This window comes from Somniosus microcephalus, chromosome 14 (assembly GCF_052327205.1).
Source record: "Somniosus microcephalus isolate GS21.2 chromosome 14, FLI_Smic_1.0, whole genome shotgun sequence".
In the NCBI taxonomy this organism is placed as follows: Eukaryota; Metazoa; Chordata; class Chondrichthyes; order Squaliformes; family Somniosidae; genus Somniosus; species Somniosus microcephalus.
In genome coordinates this window covers 114,845,636-114,871,595 of record NC_141000.1, presented here as the reverse complement: position 1 = coordinate 114,871,595, position 25,960 = coordinate 114,845,636, and the positions used below count along the sequence as shown (strand labels likewise).

The 25,960-nt window shown below is 45.2% G+C and overlaps 1 protein-coding gene across 1 annotated transcript in view; it reads left to right on the top strand.

Annotated features, from left to right (window-relative positions):
* The window catches only part of tmprss3a (transmembrane serine protease 3a), a 61,255-nt gene that overhangs the window by 17,893 nt on the left and 17,402 nt on the right, over positions 1 to 25,960 (top strand). The window contains exons 3-8 of the mRNA XM_086007234.1: positions 4,850 to 4,966; positions 6,017 to 6,140; positions 8,741 to 8,866; positions 10,446 to 10,489; positions 20,738 to 20,903; positions 23,918 to 24,087. Of these exons, the coding sequence (XP_085863360.1) occupies positions 4,850 to 4,966; positions 6,017 to 6,140; positions 8,741 to 8,866; positions 10,446 to 10,489; positions 20,738 to 20,903; positions 23,918 to 24,087 (747 nt within the window). The remainder of the gene's footprint in view (positions 1 to 4,849; positions 4,967 to 6,016; positions 6,141 to 8,740; positions 8,867 to 10,445; positions 10,490 to 20,737; positions 20,904 to 23,917; positions 24,088 to 25,960) is intronic.

Sequence of the window (25,960 nt, the reverse complement as noted above, 5' to 3'; positions counted from 1 at the left end):
ACCTGCTGAGCATTTCCAGCATTTTCTGTTTTTATTTCAGATTTCCAGCATCCGCAGTATTTTGCTTTTCTATTAGTTTTTAATCTTGGCTAACACAGGCAGCATAACAGAATTGGGATTAATGTATCCTTTTGAAATAGGCCGAGATATTTGGCTTTCGCAGGTTTGTATATCTGGAAAGTCAGTGAGGCAAGGCTCATACACACCGATAAACAGAGGAATATGCATGGCTTAAAAACCTAACTGTTCCAATTCGGCTTTCACACAACACAATTAACTTGTATTCACAGCAAAAAGGTAGTTTCCATATGCAGAGCAAATCTCCTATTAACTTAAATTCAAACCCTTATGTGTGACTTAATTGGGTTTGCATTCCAGGGAATCACCAGTTATACCTTTATCACAGAAACCCCACAGTGCAGATAGAGGCCATTTCGGCCCATCGAGCCTGCACCGACACATATCCCACCCGATCCCCGTAACCCCTACACCAACACATATCCCACCCTAACCCCACGTATTTAATCCCCCTAACACTAAGGATCAATTTATCTAACCTGCACATCTTTGGACTGTGGGAGGAAACCGGAGGAAACCCACGCAAACACGGGGAGAATGTGCAAACTCCACACAGACAGTTACCCGAGGCCAGATTCGAACCCGGGTCTCTGGCGCTGTGAGGCAACAGTGCTAACCACTATGCCACCGTGCTATATAGTATAATGTAGCAGGAATCATGTGGGATGTCCTCTGAACCATTCTGGAAGACAGTAAATATCTTACTGTCAGATCATTCCTCTGGCTAAAAAATAACAGTCACATTTATTTACAAGTTGCACAATTACACAGAAAGCAGGAAAGCACTGCAAAATATAGATGGTACAAAAGTGAGAAAATAATAAAGATAAGATGAGTCTATCAGGAAGATAAAATATCTTCTTTAGAACATGCTTCTTACACCGTTCAATAATCATAAAGACATAAAGTGCAACCTTCAATTTTGATCGAGGCATAAAATGGGCAGTAGAGATGCGTGCAATAAGGGCACAGCAGTTATCATGGGTGACTTTAATCTACATATAGATTGGGCCAACCAAATTAGTAACAATACTGTGGAGGAGGAATTCCTGGAGTGTATACAGGATGGTTCCCTGGACCAATACGTCGAGGAACCAACTAGAGATCAGGCCATCTTACACTGGGTATTATGTAATGAGAATGGATTAATTAGCAATCTTGTTGTGCGAGGCCCCTTGGGGCGGAGCGATCATAATATGATTGAATTCTTCATTAAGATGGAGAGTGAAGTAGTTGACTCAGAGACTAAGGTCCTGAATTTAAATAAAGGGAACTATGATACTATGAGATGCGAGTTGGGTAGGATTGATTGGGTAATGTCACTCAAAGGGTTGACGGTGGATAGGTAATGGCAAACATTCAAAGATCGCATGGATGAACTACAGAATTTGTTTATCCCAGTTTGGCATAAAAATAAATCAAAAAAGGTGACTCAACCGTGGCTAACAAGGGAAATTAGGGATAGCATAAGATCCAAGGAGAGGACATATAAATTGGCCAGAAAAAGCATTAACCTGAGGATTGGGAGCAGTTTAGGATTCAGCAAAGGAGGATAAAGGGATTAATTAAGAGGGGGAAAATAGAGTATGAGAGTAAGCTTGCAGGGAATATAAAAACTGACTGTAAAAGCTTTTATTGATATGTGAAGAGAAAAAGATTGGTGAAGTCAAGCATAGGTCCCTTGCAGTCAGAATCAGGGGAATTTATAATGGGGAACAAAGAAATAGCAGACCAATTAAATACATACATTGGTTCTGTCTTCACAAAGGAGGACACAAATAACCTCCCAGAGATGTCGGGGAACATAGGGTCTAATGAGAGGGAGGAACTGAATGAAATCAATATTTGTAGGGAAATGATGTTAGGGAAATTGACGGGATTGAAGGCCGATAAATCCCCAGGGCCTGATAATCTACATCCTAGGGTACTTAAGGAAGTGGCCCTAGAAATAGTAGCTGCATTGCTGGTCAACTTCCAAAATTCTATACACTCTGGAACAGTTCCCATAGATTGGAGGGTAGCTAATGTTACCCCACTGTTCAAAAAAGGTTGAAGAGAGAAAACAGGGAATTATAGACCGGTAAGCCTGACATCAGTAGTGGGCAAAATGCTAGAGTCCATTATAAAAGATGTAATAGCAGAGCACTTGGAAAACAGCGACAGGATCGGACAAAGTCAACATGGATTTGCAAAAGGTAAATCGTGCTTGACTAATCTACTGGAATTTTTTGAGGATGTAACTGGTAGAATAGATAAGGGAGAACCAGTGGATGTGGTGTATTTGGACTTTCAGAAGGCTTTCGATAAGGTCCCGCATAAGAGATTAGCGTGTAAAGTTAAGGCACATGGGATTGGGGGCAAGGTATTGACTTGGATAGAGAACTGGTTGGCAGACAGAAAGCAAAGAGTTGGAATGAACAGGTCTTTTTCCGAATGGTAGGCAGTGACTAGTGGGGTACCACAGGGATCGGTCCTAGGACCCCAGCTATTCACAATATATATTAATGATCTAGACGAGGGAACTAGATGTAATATCTCCAAATTTGCAGATGACACAAAGCTGGGTGGGCGTGTGTGCTGTGAGGAGGATGCAGAGAAACTCCAGTATGATTTGGACAGGTTGGGTGATTGGGCAGATGCATGGCAAATGCAATATAATGTGGATAAATGCGAGGTTATCCACTTCGGTGGCAAAAACAGGAAGGCAGATTATTATCTGAATGGCAATAGATTGGGAGAAGGGGAAGTGCAACGAGGCCTGGGTGTCCTTGTGCACCAGTTGCTGAAGATAAGCATGCAGGTGCAGCAGGCAGTTAAGAAGGCAAATGGTATGTTGGCCTTCATAGCGAGAGGATTCGAGTACAGGAGCAAGGATGTCTTGCTGCAGTTGTACAGGGCCTTGGTGAGACCACACCTTGAGTATTGTGTGCAGTTTTGGTCGCCTTACCTGAAGAAGGATGTTCTTGCCATGGAGGGAGTGCAGCGAAGATTCACCAGACTGATACCTGGGATGGCAGGAATGACGTATAAGGAGAGATTGGGTCAATTGGACTTATACTCGCTGGAGTTTAGAAAAATGAGAGGGGATCTCATTGAAACTTATAAAATTCTAACAGGACTAGACAGACTAGATGCAGGAAGGATGTTCCTGATGGCGGGGGAGTCCAGAACCAGGGGCCACAGTCTAAGGATAAGGGGTAAGCCATTTAGGACTGAGATGAGGAGGAACTTCTCCATCCAGAGAGTGGTGAACCTGTGGAATTCTCTACCACAGAAGGCAGTTGAGGCCAATTCATTAAATATATTCAAGAAGGAGTTAGATATATTTCTTAAGGCTAAAGGGATCAAGGGATATGGGGAGAAGGCAGGGACAGGGTACTGAGTTTGGATGATCAGCCATGATCTCATTGAATGGCGGAGCAAGCTCGAGGGGCCGAATAGTCTACTCCTGCTCCTATCTTCTATGTTTCTATGTTTATTATACACATTTTTCTTTCTATTGGAATGGTCACTGCAGCATAGTGAATGTAAATAACCAGGCAAATGTCTGAACAAATGACAAAGCACATTTGGATTTGAATTGAATGATTTGGCTCCTCCCTCAAGCAAACTAGTTAGCAATCAGCCAGACAATTGTTGCAACTGTGCATCTGCTGATTTCTGAGAGTGAGCTTGATGTTTAACCCCTTGTGTAACATGAAAGTATTAAAGAAGGCAAGGCTAATATAGATTTCACCTTTAGCGCTTGTCACAGCTGCATTTACATTATAGCGTGGCATCTACACATAGTGGTTTCACTTCACACTTCACTCCGCCCTTGCCTCAGCTCATCCGCTACTGAAACCCTCACCCATGCCTTTGTTACCTCTAGACTTGACTATTCCAACGCACTCCTGGCTGGCCTCCCACATTCTACCCTACATAAACTTGAGGTGATCCTCGGCTGCCCGTGTCCTAACTCACATCAAGTCCCATTCACCCATCTCCCCTGTGCTCGCTGCCCTACATTGGCTCCCGGTTGAGCAACGCCTCGATTTCAAAATTCTTCTCCTTGTTTTCAAATCCCTCCATGGCCTCACCCCTCCCTATCTCTGTAATCTCCTCCAGCCCCACAACCCCGCCCCCCCACCGAGATATCTGCGCTCCTCTAATCCTGCCCTCTTAAGCATCCCTGATTATAATCGCTCAACCATTAGTGGCCGTGCCTTCTGTTGCCTAGGCCCTAAGCTCTGGATTTCCCTTCCTAAACCTCTCCACCTCTCTACGTCTCTTTCCTCCTTTAAGACGCTCCTTAAAACCTACCCCTTTAACCTGCCCTAATTTATCCTTATGTTGCTCGGTGTCAAATTTGTTGTCTTATAATAGTCCTGTGAAGCGCCTTGGGATGTTTTACTACATTAAAGGCGCTATATGAATACAAGTTGGTGTTGTTGTTGTATAAGGAATAATTTTATGAGGCTGCGCTGGAGTCTCCGCACCATCAAAATGACTCCCACAGTGTAAATCCTGAGTCAGGGCCCAGCCAGACTCCACAGTGAAATGGAAAGTCCCTGGAGGACAGAGTCTTTTCGCACTCACTGTCGTGTAAATGTGACTTAAATCATTGCTTTCAGAGGAGGGAAAATTAGATGGACAGAAGGATTGACCCAAAATGCAGGAATGGAACATCAGTCCCGTTGTTTTTTAAAATTTATTCTTGAACTAAGCTTACTATAACACAACAACTGTTAGAAGCCGGTAATGAATATTTCACCATTTTAAATTCTTTCAGTCACGTACAGTTGCATTGGCAAGTTCCAGTGTCACGCATCCTCGTCGTGTATATGGTACTCGGCTCGGTGTGACGGTGCTAAAGACTGCCCTTCGGGAGAAGATGAGCTGGGGTGTGGTAATGTAGAAAATTAATTTCTTTGCATGTATATTTTCTTAACGGTTGGGCCAAATCTCGCTGAAAAAGTAACAGCATGTCAACGACGCTCACCGTTATTAATGCGCAAATCGCCCAACAAGTTCAGAGGATTACAAGATATGCCATGAGTTGTGAATCTCCAGAACTTGCTGGTTGATTTACATCACTCCACTGTTTGCTTGACTCAAACGGTATCTCGCCCTTAGCCTCCCCGTTATTGTTAAGAACTTGCTGGAGTTGCACATTAATTGCTGATTAATCTCGACGCAGAAAATTGGGGCTGGTAATTAATAGTGTATGTGGTAATTGTTAATACGATGCCAATCAATCACTCTGGCCCAGAAAGGGAACAATTTAAAGTGTTCGGTAATAAATTCTTCTCAGAGATTTCAAAAATTTCAAACCTTAAATTTTAACATTGTTTTCATATTTTTCCTTTCTGTCGCTTTTTTTTCTCTCTCTCTTAATCCAATATTTCTTTCTCTCTCTTTATTTCTCTCTCTGTACCTGATTTGACTCTAATTCACCCTATTTCCTTTTCCCTCGTTCCTCTGTTTATTTCTCTATCCTTAAATCTGATTGGTTCAGGAGATAGACGTCGGTCCCATCGTTCACTAAGGTACCAGATGCCCTGTTGCCTTTGCTGTGCCGTTATCAGCTTACACTTCCAGCAAGTCACGGCGCAAAAATACGTTGAGCTGAAGGGTGAGGGATAAAGTCTAACTAACGGTGAGCGCCGCGAGACGCCCCATGCCAGCAAGGTTTGGCCCAATGAATGTTTGTGTTTTTTATAGCGTGGGACTCTATTGCTGGGGAATGGAACATATTTCCAATTCAAACAATGAGTGGCCAACTCATATGACAAACGAGCCACAGACCTTCAGGACAGTGTTACATCTGTTTGGTTTGAAGAGTTCTGCAAGAGCATGGCTGCTGTTTGTGCTTTATACTGTTGGCTATGGTTTTGCGGGTGCATCTGGCCCAGCCTGTAACCTTACCCTCTTTTCTTTTTGCGCTTGGTTTTGTCAGTACGAGTCAGTGGGAAGAGCTCAGTGGTGCAGATTTACACTGGTGGTACTTGGAGGACGGTGTGTTGGGAGGGGTGGAACGCTGTACACGGGACCGCTGCCTGTAAACAACTTGGATATAGCAGGTAAATACAACCAGAACTTTTTTAATTTTTTTATTTATGTTCTTCCCCTAACCTTGTCTCCTAAAAGCATTGATTCTCTGCTGGGATAATTCAGTGCTGCACCGGCAGAGGTCCCGCCTTTCAGTTGAGACATTAAACCGAGGCCCCGTCTGCCCTCAGGTGGATGTAAAAGATCCCACGGCAGTAATCAGAAGAACGGCAGGGGAGTTCTCCCCAGTGTCCTGGGCCAATATTTATTCCTCAACCAACATCACTAACATAGATGATCTGACCATTTATCTCATTGCTGTTTGTGGGATCTTACTGTGCGCCAATTGGTTGCCGGGTTTCCTACATTTCAACAGTAGCTACTCTTCAAAAAGTATTTAATTGGCTGTATTTAATTTGCCAGGGTCATGAAATATGCTATAGAAATGCAAGTCTATCTTTTTATAGTTCCATGCCAAAAACAGTGTCCTTTGTGACTTTAACCAAGCAGCCTTAATGGTTGCCAGATCCTCGATAGTGAGCACCAGCTGCCAATTCAATCTGTGAGGTCATGACAGATGAATGCAATCTCACACTTGCCCAATTTGTACAGCCAATGGGGGCAATTATGACTCTGGGCGATAGTGTATAACGGGCGATAGCGGATCAGCCGCCCATTATACATCTCTCCCTATAGTCATTTCAATCGGGAGAGATCTATAATGGCCGGCTAATCTCATATCGCCCATTACACATGATTGCTCAAGGTCACAATGACCCCCAATTTCTTCGCACTGGAGTCACTGGATAGCAATCAGGAAATGGGGACTTCTGCTTTATTCACCACCCCCCCACCCCACCCCCACTTAGCTCCGGGACGCTGAGGCCACCTGTAGTGCTTCCAGCACCATCCCTGATGAGCTTAGATAACACAACAGAGAAGAGACAGTGAAATTGGGACCTTCTGGTTGAAGTGGCTCAGTACAGTGCCCTAGGAGGGGAGGCAATGCTCATTAAATTATGAACACTGAATGGTGTCTGGAGGAGCTGAATATGTGACACAGGCAACCTCACACAAGAGAGTCAACGGAGGCAACAAGGTTAAGAAAAGTAACGCAGAAGGAGCCTCATCTTGTGAGGATGTTGTCAACATGAAGCCTAAGTCATTGAAATCTGGAACTCTCTCCCCCAAATGGCTGTGGATGCTGGGCCAATTGAAACTTTCAAGACTGAGGCCGATTGATTATTGTTGGGTAAGGAAGATCAAGGGATAATGATCAAATGTGGCTAAATGGAGTTGAGGTACGGACCAACCATGATTTAATTGAATGGCGGAACAGATTCAAGGGACTGAATGGCCTCCTCCATTACCACACCGTGTAGCATTCTCACATACCACTGCAGGTAGGGCAAGTGATTTATTAATGGTCAGATCCACTCAGAAACTGGCACTTTCACTGCCTCTGACGTGTGATAGTTCGACAGCAGCTGTGCCACCTCATACAAAAAGTACGTTCTACTTCTAGGTACTATTTCTAGAGGGATAGAGTTGAAAAGTAGTGAAGTTACGCTAAACTTGTGTTGAACTTTGGTTAGACCACACTTGGAGTGCTGCTTACAGTTCTGGTCGCCATATTATAAATAGGATATAGAGGCACTGGAGAGGGTGCCTAGAAGATTTACAAGGGTGATACCAGAAATGCGAGGGTACACCTATCAGGAAAGGATGAACAGGCTGGGTCTCTTTTCTCTTGAAAAGAGGAGGCTGAGGGGTGACCTAATAGAGGTCTTTAAAATTATGAAAGGTTTTGATAGAGTGGATACAGAGAGAATGTTTCCACTTGTGGGGAAGAGCAAAACTAGAGGCCATCAATATAAGATAGTCACCAAGAAATCCAATAGGGAATTCAGAAGAAGCATCTTTACCCAGAGAGTGGTGAGAGTGTGGAACTCACTACCACAGGGAGTGGTTTAGATGCATTTAGGGATGGTTAGATAAGCATATGGGGGAGAAGGGAATAGAGGGTTATGCTGATAGTTAGATGAGGAAAGACAGGAGGAGGCTCGAGTGGAGCATAACCGCCAGCATGGACTGGTTGGACCGAATGGCCTTTTTTTGTGCTGTATATCCTATGTAATCCTACAATAAATTATCAGGGCCAGAGTGATCTTGTGGACTTGGGAGGGGGACAGTGGGGTGGGGGGGTCGGATAGGAATTCCCAAGATTTTCTTTTGCCTAATTGGCCTGGGTTTTTTAATCTGATTTATTGCCTCTCCCGGGAGAACACATGGTTTTGGGTGAGGTGGAGAGTGTGCGTATTGTGATACACAATTATCACACAAGGTATCACAATTGTGTGGGATGAGGCTGGATGGGCTAGTGGGTCTTTTCTTGTCCATCATTGTTCGTACGTTTGTACACGCAAGAAAACATAGAAATTCCCTGGACTTGCCCCAGGACATCATGTGGTGCTGAGTCCCTTGCCCAAGACATGGCTTCCCAAGTTGCAGCCATACTTAACATATTTTTGCATCTTATTCGAATATTTATTTGGACGGTTGTGAAGTGCCGTTGGATTTGTCTTTGCGGGCAGCGAGATCTTTTCCTTGTGTCTCCCCTTTGTGTTCCCAGCTATATAAACTCCACAGAGCTTCCCATTGCATCCATCGAGGGGAAGCTGAAGGTTAATTTTGTGGAAGTAAATTTTAGCCAGCACGGAATCCGCAGCCCCAGGACACAAATGGTGATCTCACTGAGGTACAATTCCCACACTATTAAAGCTTGGCAGTTCTGCGGTGTTTTATTAGCTTAATGCATTCACATAAATTACTTTGTCTAGGTATGGCATTAGCCTGTTCATTTTAAATTTAGAAACATTCCCAGACAATAAGTATTGAAAATATTCCTAGGCTAGGAAGCCTGTGGTTCAATAATTTAATTAATGTATGATGGTATTAATTATAGTCAGACACACCAGTTATGATTTATTGCAGTCACTGCTTTTTCCTTTAGAATTGATTTTCGTCCTACATTCTACTGGAAAGTTTACAGCAAGTTGAGAGATTGCGACGCAGTTTGAAGCTACTGTAGTTTTAATGTGATCATAATTTCACAGGAGCAGTTTGAATGAAGAAAGCCCATTTGATCTCACCTTTTCAACATGTCGTAGAGTCATAACGGCACAGAAGGAGGCCATTCGGCCCATTGAGTCCATGCCGGCTCTCTGCAGAGCAATCCAGTCAATCCCACTCCTCCGCTCTATCCCCGTAGCCCTGCAAGTTTATTTCCCTCAAGTGCCTATCCAGTCTCCCCTTGAAAATATTGAGTGTCTCCGCTTCCACCACTTCCGTCGGCAGCGAGTTCCAGGTCATCACCACTCGCTGCGTAAAAAAGTTTTCCCTCACATCCCCCCTGAATCTCTTGCCCAAAACCTTAAATCTGTGTCCCCTAGTCCTTGTACCATCAACTAGTGGGAACAGCCTTTCCCCGTCTAGCCTATCCAAACCCGTCATAATCTTGTACACCTCTATCAAATCACCCCTCAACCTCCTTTGCTCTAATGAAAACAAATCCAGCTTCTCCAACCTGTCCTTGTAGCTAAGATCCCCCATCCCCAGAACCATTCTGGTAAATCTCCTCTGCACCCTCTCAAGGGCCTTCACATCCTTATATATCAATTCATTACAGTAGCTAGCTTGTTTTTGAAAGAGTTGTAGGGGATTGGGGGGGGGGGTACAATTTGAGGTCAGAGGTGAACCTAACTGGGCTTGTAATAGGACCTGTAAAAGGGTCAGGTTATTTTAACAGCATATGGAAGATGTGTACAGGAATGATTACAAAGGTGTTCAAAGTTCATTTCCATTGGAATAAAATTAAAAATGAATCTTTAGAGAAACTCAATTACCTTTTTTTCCACAGTATTTTTCGTCATCTTAATATATTAATATAAAATTCTTACAGAGCTTGACAGGGTAGACGCAGGGAGGATGTTTCCCCTCGGCTGGGGAGTCTAGAACCAGGGGTCACAGTCTCAGAATACGGGGTCGGCCATTTAGGACTGAGATGAGGTGAAATTCCTTCACTCAGAGGGTTGTGAATCTTTGGAATTCTTTACCCCAGAGGGAGGCTCAGTCGTTGAGTATATTCAAGACAGAGAGCGATAGATTTTTGGATACTAAGGGAATCAAGGGATATGGGGATAGTGCGGGAAGGTGGAGTTGAGGTCGAAGATCAGCCATGATCTTATTGAATGGCGGAGCAAGCTCTGCTCCGATTTCTTATGTTCTTATGTATTTACTCAGTTTTGATTTATTTTCTGTTTTACTCTTCTTTGCAGCACCGAGTGTAATTCAGGCAAGGTGACATCGCTAAAATGTTTAGGTGAGTTTCATAGACAGAAGATTAAGTTATCAGAAGTCTTGGATTATTATAGACAACAACAATTTGCGTTTAGATAGTTCCTTTACGTAGAAAAACGTCTCAAAGTGCTTTGCATAATCAGTCAAAATTGGACACTGAGGCACATAATGAGATATTAGGACAGGTGACCAAAAGCTCGGTCAAAGAAGTAGGTTTTAGGGAGAGTCTTAAAGGAGGAGAGAGAGGTGGAGAGGTTCAGGAATTCTAGAGCTTAGGGCCTAGCTGGCTGAAGGCATGGCTGCCAATGGTGAGCTGAAGGGAGGGAGGATTGCAAAAGAGGCCATAGTCGAAAGAACAGAGAGTTCTAGGGGGAGCTTTAGGGTTGTAGGAAGTTACAGAGATAGAGAGAGCTGAGGTCATGAAGGGAATTAAATACAAGGATGAGAATCTTAAATTGGAGGTGTTAGCGGACGGGAGTTGTAAGTGAAAAAGAACTTCACCAAGTCTGTTGATCGTTCAAAGCACACAATTTATTCAGACAAAGTACTTTGGGAGAAGAGACAAGGCTCCGCAACCTTGTGTCCAGCTTCTCGCTTTTACAGTGGTGATCGAGCGCTTCTTATACAGTTCAAAAAGGTTGGAAAGTACCGATATCAGTAGTTATTACATCATTAGTCTTGGTCAGTTATTCTTTGGCCAATCTGGCGCCTTAGCAACAACTGACCTCCAATCACATTCTTTTAAAAACAACTTAATTATATCATCGTACTTTTTAGCAGGCCAAGGGGCAGATTCCTATCTAGTCATGCGCCCGCCTGCACCAATCAGTTGCTCAACCCTTTTCTATTTCAAACTGTCACTTCTGTAAGTTAGTTAACTTTATGCTATTGCTGTAAGTTAATCAACTTTATGCTATTGCAAACTGTCACTTCTGTAAGTTGACAAAGCCAGAGCTTCAAGAATATATTTTAACCCTTACCTTCCCTAGGCGCAACAATTTTACCCCAACAGTCCCTCCTATTGGTCCCTGGCCAAAGCTTGATTTGCCCTGGGAACCATCATACCATGGTTAGACTGGCGGCACACAACTCTTCATGATCCGTTTACGAAATCCAACAACAATTACAGTCATTCATAACATTGTTGATAATTCATTTATACCATTTTGGTTATTGTCCATTTTGATCCATCATCCTTCATCTGACGTGTCGCGAACACGTTCTTCTCCTTTTTATAACATTGTTGATAATTCATTTATACCATTTTGGTTATTGTCCATTTTGATCCATCATCCTTCATCTGACGTGTCGTGAACACGTTCTTCTCCTTTTTGTTCTCGTTCCCTTCTTCATCTGTTTATCTGTTTCTTTTTGTGCCTTATGTCATAACCAATGGTCTATCCCTACTCTACTCTATCTTACTATACCCCTTTAATAGCTACCTGCGCGTAAGCATTTTCCTTTCTAACTGTTTGTGCTCTTAAATAAACAAAGATCTATCCCCTATGTTACCATATACCAGCCTGACTGGTGTGGCTGGAACAGCATTCTTTGCCACTTGGGCACAGCAACATTTCAACAACAGGAATGCACAATACAACACAATTATTATGACAAAGAACGACATCAGTCCCTGTAACAATGAGGTTCCGATTGATCCCAACCACCCATGTGCCCAACTCCACAGAGTCGATTCAGGTGGTTGTCTAAGTTTTCCCACCTCCTTCCGAATGTGTTCGGCCAGATTGGTTATATTCTCCGAACTATCAGGGATATATGTGCAACATTCAGTTCCAATGTGTCTGGCATATCGAAGGGGGCTGGTCTCAAAGGGATACCCCCTTCTGAGTGGATGGGTATATGTGCACACACCCAACAACTGGAGATATCGGTTTCTTTGGCATAAGTATATGACATATACAAAAAGGTATTCACATTTAGTTCTCTACAATGTCGCTTGTTATCATTCTCCAGTCCGGGGACCTGTCTCAACATAACGATTAGACAGGCACCCACTACGCACACACATAACAGTAATGTCCCTTTTTCCATTATTACAACAGTTTTTTTTTCACAAAATCAAAAGAGAAAACAAAAATCGCAACTTCACATCAAATTTCCTCGATTTCTTCTTCAGTTGCTTGTACGGTTCATTCTGAAATTCTGGACAAACACAATTATCTAGGCAATTATCTCAACAATTTCCCCCTTATTCTCATTATTATTGTTATTTGACCTTGTCTCCCCCGCAGCGCTTTGCGCACGGCGCCACAAATATTCGAGGATCCAGACAAGGCCAAATATCACAAACAAAACGCACATAACCCGAATTGCAATTTTCATTATTAATTCTAGACTATCAATTTCGGGTTCGAATTTTTGTATCATCGGTTCGGACATTCCTCACTTTCTACGAAGAGTATTCGTTCAGGGGTGGCCCTTTCTTAAGTCGATGAAGGGTCATAGATTTTCAACTGTGTCCAGTGTTTCCACCATCCCATGCCCCTCATTGACGCAAGCACACGTATCTCCACTAATTACGATATCATACGGGCCCGACCACTTCGGAGCAAACCCGGGCTTCCCTGGTAAGTTTTTAACCATTACCTTCGTCCCTGCTGGGGGAATATATGGGAATGCCGTTAACTCTAGATCTTTATCCTTTTCAGCTTGCCTGTCCCGGGTTTGTTGTCTCATATCTTTTAATTGCTTGCTTAACTCTATCACATAGAAACATAGAAACATAGAAACATAGCCCTTCGAGCCTGCTCCGCCATTCAACGAGATCATGGCTGATCATCCAAACCCTAGCACCCGGTCCCTACACCAACAGCCATCCCACCCAGGTCCTATCCCCCGTATCGTCGGAGCCTATCTTTAAGTGGTCCTACATCTGTGCCCCCCGTAACTATTCCTTCTGGGAGTTGCATAGCTCTGCCTGTCATTAATTCATATGGGGATAATCCCGTTGTTCGATTCGGGGTCGCTCGCTGTTTCATCAGAATGATGGGTAACACATCTACCCATGATTTCCCGGTATCCCTTATAGCCTTCGCTAGGGCCACCTTCAAAGTTCTATTCATTCGTTCCACCATCCCTGAGCTCTGGGGGTGGTAAGGAATGTGGAACTTTTTTTTTATCCCCATCAGCCCACAGACTGTTTTTATTACTGACCCGGTAAAGTGTGTTCCCTAGTCAGAGTCGATTTGCAACAGTATTCCCCATCTAGGAATTGCTTTTTCTGCCAAAATACGGGCAACAGTGGTGGCAGTACAATTTCGGGTCAGGAAAGCTTCCACCCAGCGGGTGAACTGGTCGATAATGACCAGGCAATATTGTTTACCTCGCGAAGCGGGTAATGGACCAGTGAAATCTATCTGTATGTTTTCCCACGGCCCCCTCGGGCGCGGCTGGTGAGCCATTCGGATCTTAACTGGTCTGCCGGGATTATGCTGTGCACACGTGGCACAACGTTGACAATGCTTTGCTACATCCCTTCCCAATCCCAGCCACCACCATTCCTTGGATATTAATTTCGTCATGGGTCCCCTACCCGTGTGAGCTAACCCGTGATGCAGTTCCAACAGCATCTGATGCAGGTTGGGGCTATGGTCTTTCCATCCTTTCTCCATATCAAATCTGCATCTTGTCTCCCTCCTGTTTGATACCAGTCCTCTTTCTCCGTCTGTGAGGTATCCGCGTGTAACTGAACTATATTAACTTCCTCCCTTTCAGCGCTCCCGACCTGCTCTTCTGTTTCTTCCTCACGGCCCTGTTCTAGTGCTCTTTGTGCCACAACATCGGCTGCCTGATTCCCTTCTTCTTCCTTATTTTGTATCTTTTGGTGCGCTTTTATTTTGATGACGGCTGCTTGTGTTGGCCCTTCCGCAGCTTGTAAGAGGGCCCGGATTCTACTCTAATGTCTAATGGGTTCCCCTCCTGTTGTCACAAATCCTCTACGTCCCCAGGCTGTCATATAATCATGCACAACCCCGAACGCATACCGGCTATCGGTATATATATTTACTGTTTTATCTTTGGCTAATTTCAACGCCTTTGTGAGGGCTACAATCTCCGCCACTTGGGCCGAGAGTCCTCCATCCAATCTCCCTGATAACTCGGTTTCTAACTGGTCATTCACTACCGCCCATCCGGTCCTGGGGGACCCATCAATATATTTTCGAGACCCATCTAAATAGAGGGTGAGCTGAGCTTCTCCCAGCGGCTCATCCTGTAGTCTGTTGTCATTAACCTCTTCGTCTGTTTCTGCACACTGATGAGGTTCCCCCATTCCCAAGAGGCCTTCGGCCGGGTTTTCTCCTGTATCTCTGGTCATTTTTACTGATTGGTCTACCGGTAACAGCACCGCTTCCCATCGCGCCCTACGCATATTAAAGACTGATCTTAATTTCCCTGTATTCAACATTTCCACCAAGGTGTGCTTGGTATGTAAAGTAATGTCCCCCGTCATCACGGTGGGTTCACTCACTTTTATCACCCAGGCGGCGCAATCGAGTGCCGCCACACAACGCGATAATCCCGCTGCCACTGGGGACTGCTGGGTTGAATAATATGCTACGGGTCGCCTTCGATCGCCATGTTGTTGAGTGACCACTGCAGCATAAAATCCCCCTTCGTTCTCACAATGGATGTGGAACGGCTTTTTCATATCGGGTAACCCTAATCCCGGGACTGTTATCAGGGCCTGTTTTAATTCGGCATAAGCGTTCTCCTGCTCTGGCCCCCACTCAATGGGTGTTGTTGCAGGGTTCCCTCCTTTCACTAACCTCTGAACTGGTTCTGCTATAGCTGCGAAATTGGGTATAAAATTCCTACTGTAATTGAACAGACCCAGGACCTTCCTGACCCCTCTCACCGAGACTGATCTAGGCATTTCTTGCATCGCCTTCCGGCGATCACTGGGCATGGTCCTGGCCCCTTGTGACAACTGTTGTCCCAAGTAGGTGACTGTGGATTGTCCAATTTGGGCTTTCTTGGGGTTCACTTTAAACCCACCTTTTTCCAGTGCTTGTAAGATTACAATCAGGGCTGCAGCGTGCCCTCTTTCGTCCTCTGACACTATTAGTAGGTCATCCACATATTGTAGTATCGTACTACGGTAGGGAGTCAGGTCTATTGGCTCCAATAGTGAGCTCATCACCCGGTGAAATATCGTCGGACTATTATGGAACCCTTGTGGTAATCGGGTCCACGTATATTGCCTATTTCCAACGGTAAAGGCAAATTTTTCTTGGGACCCCTGATCCAATGGTAAGGACCAGAATCCATTAGCTATATCCAATATGGTAAATATTCTGTGCTCCGTACTTAAGCCATTTAAAATAGTGGCAGGGCTAGCCACTATTGGGTGTAATTTGGGGGTTACCTTATTTAACACTGTATAATCGATGGTCAATCGGTATGATCCATCTGGTTTCTTTACTGGCCATACAGGGGAGTTCGTTTTACTCTCCGTGGCTCTAATTATCCATTTTTCTTCTAAATCGCGTACTATTTTTGATACAGCCTCTTTGGCTTCCGGCCTAATGGGGTATTGTCTATGTGATTTGTGCTCTGGCCCCGGGACATCGATAGGGGTCATATCCACTCATCCCGTATCTTGTTTTGAGACTGCCCAGACAGTTTTAATCGTCTCGCATATAACCCCATAATTTCCTGGTTCCTGTCCCCAATCCCGGGCCACCAGTTTCACGCTACCTATTTTGGCAAGATGACAGAGGGGTTTTGTCAGCCCTACTTTACTCCCATCCATCTGTGACCATGTTATCTTACCCTGTTTGGAGTCCACCAATAGGTTGAATTCCTTCAATAAATCTATTCCTAAAATTGTTCCTTCATTGTTTGGACATACATAAAATTGGGCGGGGAGCAGGCGTCCCGCCATTTCTAATACTTGTACTTCACTTTTATACGCGGGGATCCGTTACCCTCCCAATCCCACAATATATATATTATGTTTGGTGACAGGTAAAGGCAGGTCCGTAATGGACACCGATGCCCCGGTATCTACTAACATATCACACTGCCAGCCCCCTAACAGTGCTGGCACATAGGCCCGGTTATCGCCTGCCTCCCTTTTTATGGGGGCCGCTGTAAGTCAGCGGCTTTCTCCTTGTTGTTTCATGAATTGTAAGAACCTTTGATATTCCTCGGGATTTAGCCTGGGCCCCTGGGATCCCTGTGAATCCCGTTTCGTCCAACAACTACTTGTGTTATGTCCCGTTTTGCCACAGTTATCGCAGCTTATGAGGTTTTGTTTTGGTCCTCTACAATCCTTGGCCATGTGTCCCATTTTCCCACAGTTAAAACATACCCCCTTCTTTCTCTGCTGGGGCCTCGCTATCTGTGCGCCTGCTGCACTGACTCGTTCTTGTTCTAATTCTAAAATTTCCTCATTCTGTTTCATCAACTTAGTGTGAAGATTCTGAGTTTTTCGGATTACCGTGACCAACTGATGGACTAAAATTACTCCTGCATTTTTGGTCTTTTTTTGTTTCTGTTTTTCCCACCTCTCTCGCTGAGCGGCAGGGGTTTGAAGCGGGTCCCACCCGTCTTTTGTCATCTTATCCACCATACCCTTCCGGTCATCTGCATAGAACCTAGACAGGGACCCAGGAGGTCCCCATTCTATTTCTTTCCCCGATGCCATAGTTAGTCCAACTTCAGTTTTACCATCTGCTGAGTTCCTCTATTCGGGCTGGTCTTGGATCTCCTAAAAAGGTTCAAGTAATTATTCACTTTCTCAGTCACCCTTCTGACTTCACGTTCTTGGAGTGCTTTGGTGCCTCTGCGCCTATTTGATCCTGGCCTTCACATGGGGCATGTGCCCTCTTAATAACCGGCTCAGGCTAGGTATGTGAGACAGGCACTCCCCTTGTCCGTTTCGTTTAGTCAGATCTTATTCTTCTCGACATTTATCGCCACACGGTTTTCCCTATTCAATCTATCATTCACACTTACTGAATTGTGTACTCTTACCCGCCACAGACTTTACTCCGAATCCTTTGATAAACCCGGCGCCGCTGTGTCACCCTCCGACGTGACGCTAATTGGTGGATGGTCAGAATTTTGACTACTCGTCCGTGTTCATTCGTCGGGTGGTCCGGCGACCTCCGGATTTATCCTGAAGACTACGCCAATTTGTAAGTGAAAACGAACTTCACCAAGTCTGTTGATCGTTCAAAGCACACAATTTATTCGGACAAAGTACTTTGGGAGAAGAGACAAAGGTTCCGCAACCTTGTGTCCAGCACTCGCTTTTACAGTGGTGATCGAGCGCTTCTTATACAGTTCAAAAAGGTTGGAAAGTACCGATATCAGTAGTTATTACTTCATTAGTCTTGGTCAGTTATTCTTCGGCCAATCTGGCGCCTTAGCAACAACTGACCTCCAATCACATTCTTTTAAAAACAACTTAATTATATCATCGTACTTTTTAGCAGGCCAAGGGGCAGATTCCTATCTAGTCATGCGCCCGCCTGCACCAATCAGTTGCTCAACCCTTTTCTATTTCAAACTGTCACTTCTGTAAGTTAGTTAACTTTATGCTATTGCTGTAAGTTAATCAACTTTATGCTATTGCTGTAAGTTAGTTAACTTTATGCTATTGCAAACTGTCACTTCTGTAAGTTGACAAAGCCGGAGCAGCAAGAATATATTTTAACCCTTACCTTCCCTAGGCGCAACAATTTTACCCCAACAGGAGTCAAGGTAGGTCAGCAAGGAGAGGGGTGATGGGTGAGTGGGACTTGGCGTGGAATAGGAAATGATCAGCAGAGTTTTGCATGAGCTGAAGATTAATAAATCTACTCCTTTCTCATTCAATGCTGGATTTTAATGAACTCCCCCCAGAAACAGTGAGCTTCTGAGGTTGAGCAGGTTGGGCCTATACTCATTGGAGTTTAGAAGAATGAGCGGTGATCTTATTGAAACATATAAGATACTGAGGGGGCTTGACAGGGTAGATGCAGAGAGGATGTTTCCCCTTGTGGGGAAATCTAGAACTAGAGGGCATAATTTCAGAATAAAAGGTCGCCTTTTCAGAACTGAGATGAGGAGGAATTTCTTCTCTCAGAGGGTCGTAAATCTGTGGAATTCTCTGATACAGCTCAATAATATACCAAGACGGCACAGGAAGTAGGAGAGTGTAACTCAACCAATCCCAGGCAAGTTCCTGACCTCTGACCTCTGCCCTGTCATTATGGGGGACATCTGGAGTCTCCCCGCAAACGATAAGTCAAAATGGGAGGGATGGTCAATGGAAGGCCAGTAGATGTAGACAAATATATTAAAATAGACAAGGTAAAATCACTTGGTGCAAGCTGTGGATGCTCAGTCGTTGAGTATATTCAAGACAGAGATCGCTAAATTTTTGGAAACTAAGGGAATGAAGGGATATGTGGATAGGGCAGGAAGGTGGAGTTGAGGTGGAAGATCAGCCATGATCTTACTGAGTAGCTTAATGCACTCCTGTGAGATTCCATTTGTTAGTTTCTTATTTTCTATTCAAATAGCAGAGAAAGAAATGTAATACAAAGGCCTTAAGCTCTAACAATACCCAGCACAATTTTACCCTCCTTTGGAAAATTGTAAGAAGGAAAAACCTCCAGCCCTACAACTCTTTGAGATCTCTGCGCTCCTCCAATTCTGGCCTCTTGCGCATCTCCGCTTTTCATCACTCCACCATTGGCGGACGTGCCTTCAGCTGCCTGGGCCCTGAGCCCTGGCACTCCCTCCCTAAACCTTTGCGTCTCTCCACCTCTCTCTCCTCCTTTAAGATGCTCTTTGACCAAGCTTTTGGTCATCTGTCCTGATATCTCCTTATGTGGCTCGGTGTCAAAAATGTTTTTATTGATATCGCTCTTGTTCAGCGGCCTGGGACGTTTTGCTACGTTAAAGGCGCTACATAAATGTAAGTTGCAGTTTATGTACATAGCACCTTTAACAGAGCAAAATATACCTTGCAGTTGGGGGGGTCATAAAGATTGTTTATAGAAGTTAGCAAGCATGTCAAACAAAAATATCACGAGAAAGTGATTGACAGAGAGAAATGTAATATACTGTCAATCTCATAAAACAAACACTCTGGAACTTGGTAAATGAAATAAATGAGGTTGTCCGGGTGCAGCACCACTCATTGCCTTCAGGTGGCACTGCTGAGGCCACTGTCTTTTATTGGTGCAATAGCACCACCTATTGGGAGGTAAAGTCAGTTTTTGCAGACTTGGTGTAAGAATGTGCTCGCCACAAATGTGCAGATACTATGGGGGCGATTTTCATCCCATTTTCAAGCGGAAAATGCGGCGGGTAGCAGGCCGAAAAATGCGGTGCACTACGTACTGCCCCGTTCCTGCTGACGTCCGGCCCGGTAAGATTTTACAGCAGGCAAGGAATCCGGCAAGCAGCAATCATGCCCGAAACAGGCGAGGGTCTCATTAAATTTGCAGAGCGGGGTAGAGAAAGGAAGAGAAAAGAAAGAACTTGCATTTCTATAGCGCCTTTCACGACCACCAGTCATCCCAAAGCGCTTTACAGCCAATTAAGTACTTTTTGAAGTGTAGTCACTGTTGTAATGTGGGAACCGCGGCAGCTGATTTGTGCACAGCAAGCTCCCACAAACAGCAATGTGATAATGACCAGATCATCTGTTTTAGTGATGTTGATTGAAGGATAAATATTGGCCAGGACACCCCTGCTTTCCTCAGAGAGGGATTGAGGGTGGGTGTGAGAAGGACTAAAGGTTAGAGGAGAAGTAAGTAAGTAAGTGAGTAAAGGATGGAGGAGGAGTGGGGAGAGGAAACGAGTGAATATAAGAGTGAGCATGAGGGAGTGAGGGTGAAGGAGGGAAAGAGAGCTTGCAAGAGTGAATGAGGGAGAAGGACTGAGGTAGGGAGAAGGATCGATTATGAGGAGTGAGTGAGGTAGGGAGAGTGGGTATGAGGGAAGGAAAGGGCACAAGTGAGGGTAGGAGAAGGTGTGAGAGGGAGAAGGAGTAAGGGAGGGATATAGAGTGATGATAAGAGGAGTGAGGGAGTGAGTGAAGGACGGAGTGTGTGCAGGAGTGAGGGAGGGAGAAGGAATGAGGGAGGATGAAGTGATTACAAGAGGAGTGAGAGAGGGAGATAAAGTGAGAGGTACAAGAAGGGAGAGAGAAGAAGTGATAGAGCAAGATGGAGGGAGGGACAGGCAGTGAGGAGAGAATCTAAAGCGTGTAGCTTGCCCTGAAATTCGTGTGACTTCCCTTGTGCAGAGTGTGGCTCCAGACCCAGATACTCGCCTCGAATTGTTGGTGGGAATCTCTCGGTGGCTGGTCATTGGCCTTGGCAGGCTAGTCTTCACTTCGATGGACAGCACCTGTGTGGAGGATCCATCATAGCCTCGCAATGGATAGCAACTGCCGCGCACTGTGTTGTCGAGTAAGTCACTTCCTCACAACTCAAACCAAAGGTCGGGGTGACTAGATCCAAATTGATTGGTGCATCGATGGGATTGATGTCTTTTAGTTACAATACGAAAGCATTGTTCGTTCAGCAAATCACAGTGAGCAGTGGTCATATCCGACGCTACGATTTGGCTTTTTTTTCCTTTAGAATTCCACCCCCCCACCCCACCGCCCCCTCCCCCACCGCCACCCCCCCCCCACAACCGCCCCCCCCCACCGCCCCTCCCCACACCCCCAAACCCCCCCCACACCACCCCATCCCCCACCGCCCCCCCACAACCGCCAGCTTAAAGGGTGACTGAGATGAAGCAAAGCACTCCCCGCATGAGCAAAAATACATTGAATTACCCCCACCCTCCTCCCTGCCTCCCCTTTTACATTGCCTCTATGTCCCATTCCCCACCTCACTCAATGAACCTTTCACAGGTAGAAGTCTAGGAGGTAGACATGGATGGGGGAAGGCCATTCAACCTCTTCCTCGCTCATTCATCCCAGAAAGACCCAACATTCCCTCCGTCACCACGTCTAACTGTTCCTGAAATTATCCTCGGGTTTTTTCCCACAGGTCCACGCCACGTGTTGATCACGTTTTGTGTCACCTGCTGTCACGCCCTTTTCAAAGCTGAGGAACAACACCTCACCTTTCTCCCACGCATCTTACACGAGTGCCATGAATTGATTTTTTTTTCCTCACCCCTCAGATCATGTTATTTTTGCGCTTTAATTGCTGGAAGTGCGAGCTGATAACGGTCAACGGGACATTAGTGAACGTCGGGTCCAATAGTCTATCTCCTCAACCAATGAGATTTAAAGATAGAGGGAGAAACAGAGACAGAGAATGAAATAGGGTGAATTCGAGTCAAATTAGATACAGAAAGAGAAATAAAGAGAGAGAAAGAAAAAGAGTGGATTAAGAGAGATAAAAAAGAGACCGAAAGAAAAAGTATGAAAAAAAATTTCAAATTTGAGAAACCTCTAGAACAATTTACTACCTGCGGGAGTGAGACACCACAGTTTCAGTTGTTCCTTTTCTGGGCCTCCAAGGTTGAGCGGGATGTCAGGAACATAAATCGCCTCAGTAACAGGATGATTGTGACGTGAATTATCAGCCCTAAATAATTTGCATTGACAGTGCAAATCCAGCAATTTCTTGACACTCAATGAATGTCAACGGGGAGCTTGAGGTTGAGATTCCGTTCCCACGAGGCTAACGGCGGAGAGGCGCCAATCATCCAGCAAATTGTGGCGATTCGCAACTCACTCCACATCTCTTCCTCGTCAAAAATTGCTGTGTTTTTTTACACAATGTTACTGGTGGGTGTTGTGAACTCGCCATTATCTTCCCAACAATTTTTGGGCCTTTGACTTTAATGACCTCAGAACTGAACCACAGCTGTCATTTTCTATCATACTTCCTACTCGACCTGCCTATCCTCTTTTTGCCTTATGTTCTGTTATTTAACCATCACCTGTTCTGCAGTTAAGCACAGTACAATCATTCTTTTCCCATGTGTGTGGCCTTTGTGCTGTTCCTTTTTAAGTGCTGTTTGTCTGTAATATCTTCTGGTTCTGAAGAAGGGTCTGTACCCAAAACATCAATGTTGTGTTCTCCGCAGACCCTGCCTGGCCTGCTGAGTGTTTCCAGCATTTCTTGTCTTGGTTTTAGATTCACAAAATCTGCAGTATTTTGCTTTCAGCATGGGAACGGTAGCATGGTAGTTATGTTACTGGGCTAGTAATCCAGAGGCCTGGATTAATGATCCCGGAGACATGAGTTCAAATCCCACCACGGCAACTGGGGAATTTAAATCCAGTTAATTAAATAAATATAAAATAAAATAAGGGTGACTATGAAACTACCAGATTGTTGTAAAAACCATCTGGTTCACTAATGTCCTTTAGGGAAAGAAATCTGCCGTCCTTACCTGGTCTGGCCTATATGGGACTCCAGACCCACAGCAATGAGGTTGACTCTTAACTGCTCTCTGAAATGGCCGAGCAAGTCACTCAGTTGTACCAAACAACTACAAGGGAGTACCTTCACCTCACAGATTGCAGTGGCCCACCACCACCAAGGGCAATTAGGGATGGACAATAAATAACTTGCCCACATCCCAGGAATGAATTTTTTTTAAAAGCCTGTTCCAGTGTCAGTCTCACACCTCCCAAAGGGAAGGACCAGGACCGACTCTTCAGCTGCCGAGTTTCCCGAGGCCTGGGAAACCCGGCCGCCAGTGGTTAAAAAATAGAATGACTGTTCAAATGAAGGCAGGCAGCCTCATTATAATATTTAAATTACCACCCCGCTTTCCCGTGAGTGGATAGAAACATAGAAACATAGAAGATAGGAGCAGGAGTAGGCCATTCGGCCCCTCGAGCCTGCTCTGCCATTCAATGAGATCATGGCTGATCATCCAAATTCAGTACCCTGTCCCCGCTTTCTCCCCATATCCCTTGATCCCTTTAGCCTTAAGAAATATATCTAACTTCATCTTGAATATATTTAATGAATTGGCCTCAACTGCCTTGTGTGGTAGAGAATTCCACAGGTTCACCACTCTCTGGGTGAAGAAATTCCTCCTCATCTCAGTCCTAAATGGCTTACCCCTTATCCTTAGACTGTGACCCCTGGTTGTGGACTCCCCGACCATCGGGAACATCCTTTATGCATCCAGTCTGTCCAGTCCTGTTAGAATTTTATAAGTTTCAAGGATTGGTCGTCCGCCCCTCATCCCGCCTCTGTTAAAACCGGAAGCGGGCGGGGTCGAGGCAGGGGTTCAGTTCCTGTTCCAGATTTTAACCTCTAACACGACGCCCAACTCACCCATTTTTTTGGGAGTTAAGGTTCAGCCCTGTGGGACTAATTCTGCATCCCCACACTCGCTGTGAGTGCAACTTTCCGCTCGGGAGGGGAAGGAGAGGTCGGGTCACAGCATTAGCCTTTCTAAAATTTATAATCTAATTCAATTCTGTTCATTGTGGTCTCAGGTTTATATTCCTCTCCTCATGGAAAGTATACGTTGGCATTGTAGAGCAGCCTCTGTCTGAAACTTCATCCTACATTGTGGAGAAGATCATATACCACAGGAAATACAAAGGAAAGACCTACGATTACGATATTGCACTCATGAAACTGGAGAGGCCGCTGACATTTAATGGTAACTGTGCCTCCCATTTTGCTCGCGAAAGCTCACGGAAAGATCCTTAACTTTGGTTTTCGGACCCTTTCTGAAAATTAAATACAATGGCAATTGTGTTATGGAGCACGTTAGCAAGCTGTCCTTTCACATTCATGACCTGGGTCAAGATTTATTCCAGACTGACATGGGTGAAAGACTCTTCTCTCCATCAGCCTATAACGAACGTCGCTATGTGAAAATGAATCTTGCCGCACTTTCAACATAGTTCCTACAGAGCCTGGGCCCACAGTACAGAAACTATTCATAATTAGACACCAATTGGCGTGATACTGTCACTATCACTCAGAGTGGCTACACCAAAGACTAATACAAAAGCAAAATACTGCGGATGCTGGAAATCTGAGGTAAAAACAGAAAATGCTGGAAATACTCAGCAGGTCAGGCAGCATCTGTGGAGAGAGAAACAGAGTTAACGTTTCAGGTCGGTGACCTTTCGACAGAACTCAAAAGACTAATGTTGGAAATAAGCATCTCACACTAGTGCTCTTCTGAGATTAGGACCTTATCAAACTTGACTGTGACCCAACTCAGCTAAATCTAGGCTCAGTCACAGCTTGGAGGGTTTGTTGGTATGGGATATGGAAACCTCACTCAATAGGCATTCTTTTTCCAAGGATGGGATTGAGATGCAGGCAGAGTAGAGGGAGCTTTACTCTAAACCGGGCCCTGATCTGTCTGACACGTAAGTGTACCATGGGTGAAAATATCGCTCCATTCTCTGTGACTGGCATCACTCAGCAGGCCAAGAACTCCCAGAGAGACTCAATCAAGATTCAGAGTCCTTGTTACCTCCTGGTGCCCAGCTTTGGAGCGGGATCGGGAGAAGACTGGGAGCAGATCATCTAGGGGGAAAAATTCAGTATTGCCCGGCATTATCGGCCATGCGCAAAGTTTAGCGCCTGGCGCTAATTAGCGCCTCCGCTGGCAAACATGGCTTTTATCGTCCCTGGAGGTGATTGGAGCGCTAAATCAGGCGCAAAGGCCGAGGAGCGAGACGCTACCTCAGGGCGCTGGCGAAGGAAGGAAGGGCAAATCAAAATGAACCTGCAAAGTGCTGCTCAGTACCCAAAACTCCTTCACACAGCGTTGAATCTCTCCAGAAGTCTCTCTCTCTCTCTCTCTCTCTCAGAATGCGTGGTGCAAAAATGTCACCAACAAAAAAAGGCAGGAAGCGGTCACCTTTAAATAGCACTCCCCCAGTCCCTTTCTGACTGCAAAATGCTCCCTTCAACTTGTCGTTGCTAGTGGCAGGCGGTAAGGCAGGGGGCGCCACTCAATATCCGGTCCGGGGCGCTACCGGGACGTTGCGCACTCGACTGACGTCACGATCTGCCGGTGCAGGAGATCATGGCGGTAGTGTTTAGCGCCGCCGCAAAATGTCTAGTTAATTTCGCGAGCGGCGCAAACACTGCCGCGCCCGGGCGCTAGTTGCTTTGCGCCCCATTAGCGCCCTCTTAAGGCGCTAATGGGAGGTGCAAACAACTGAATTTTTCCCCCTAGTATCTCAGCGAGGCATGGTGGAGCCCGGTCCGACAATGTCTCAATTATAAAATTCTAATCCTTGTTTTCAAATCCCTCCATGGCCTCGCCCTCTCTCTATCTCTGTAACCTCCTCCAGCCCTACAACCATCCGAGATCTCTGCATTCCTCCAATTCTGGTAATTTGCTCATCCCCAATGTCCATCGCTCCATCAGTGGCGGCCGTGCCTTCAGCTACCTAGGCCCTAATCTCTGAAATGGAGAAAGAGAAAGTAATTCATCCACTGACTCTCTCACCCCGACCCCACTCTCCCCCAAATAAAGAGCTCATTAAATCAAGGGATTCAGAGGC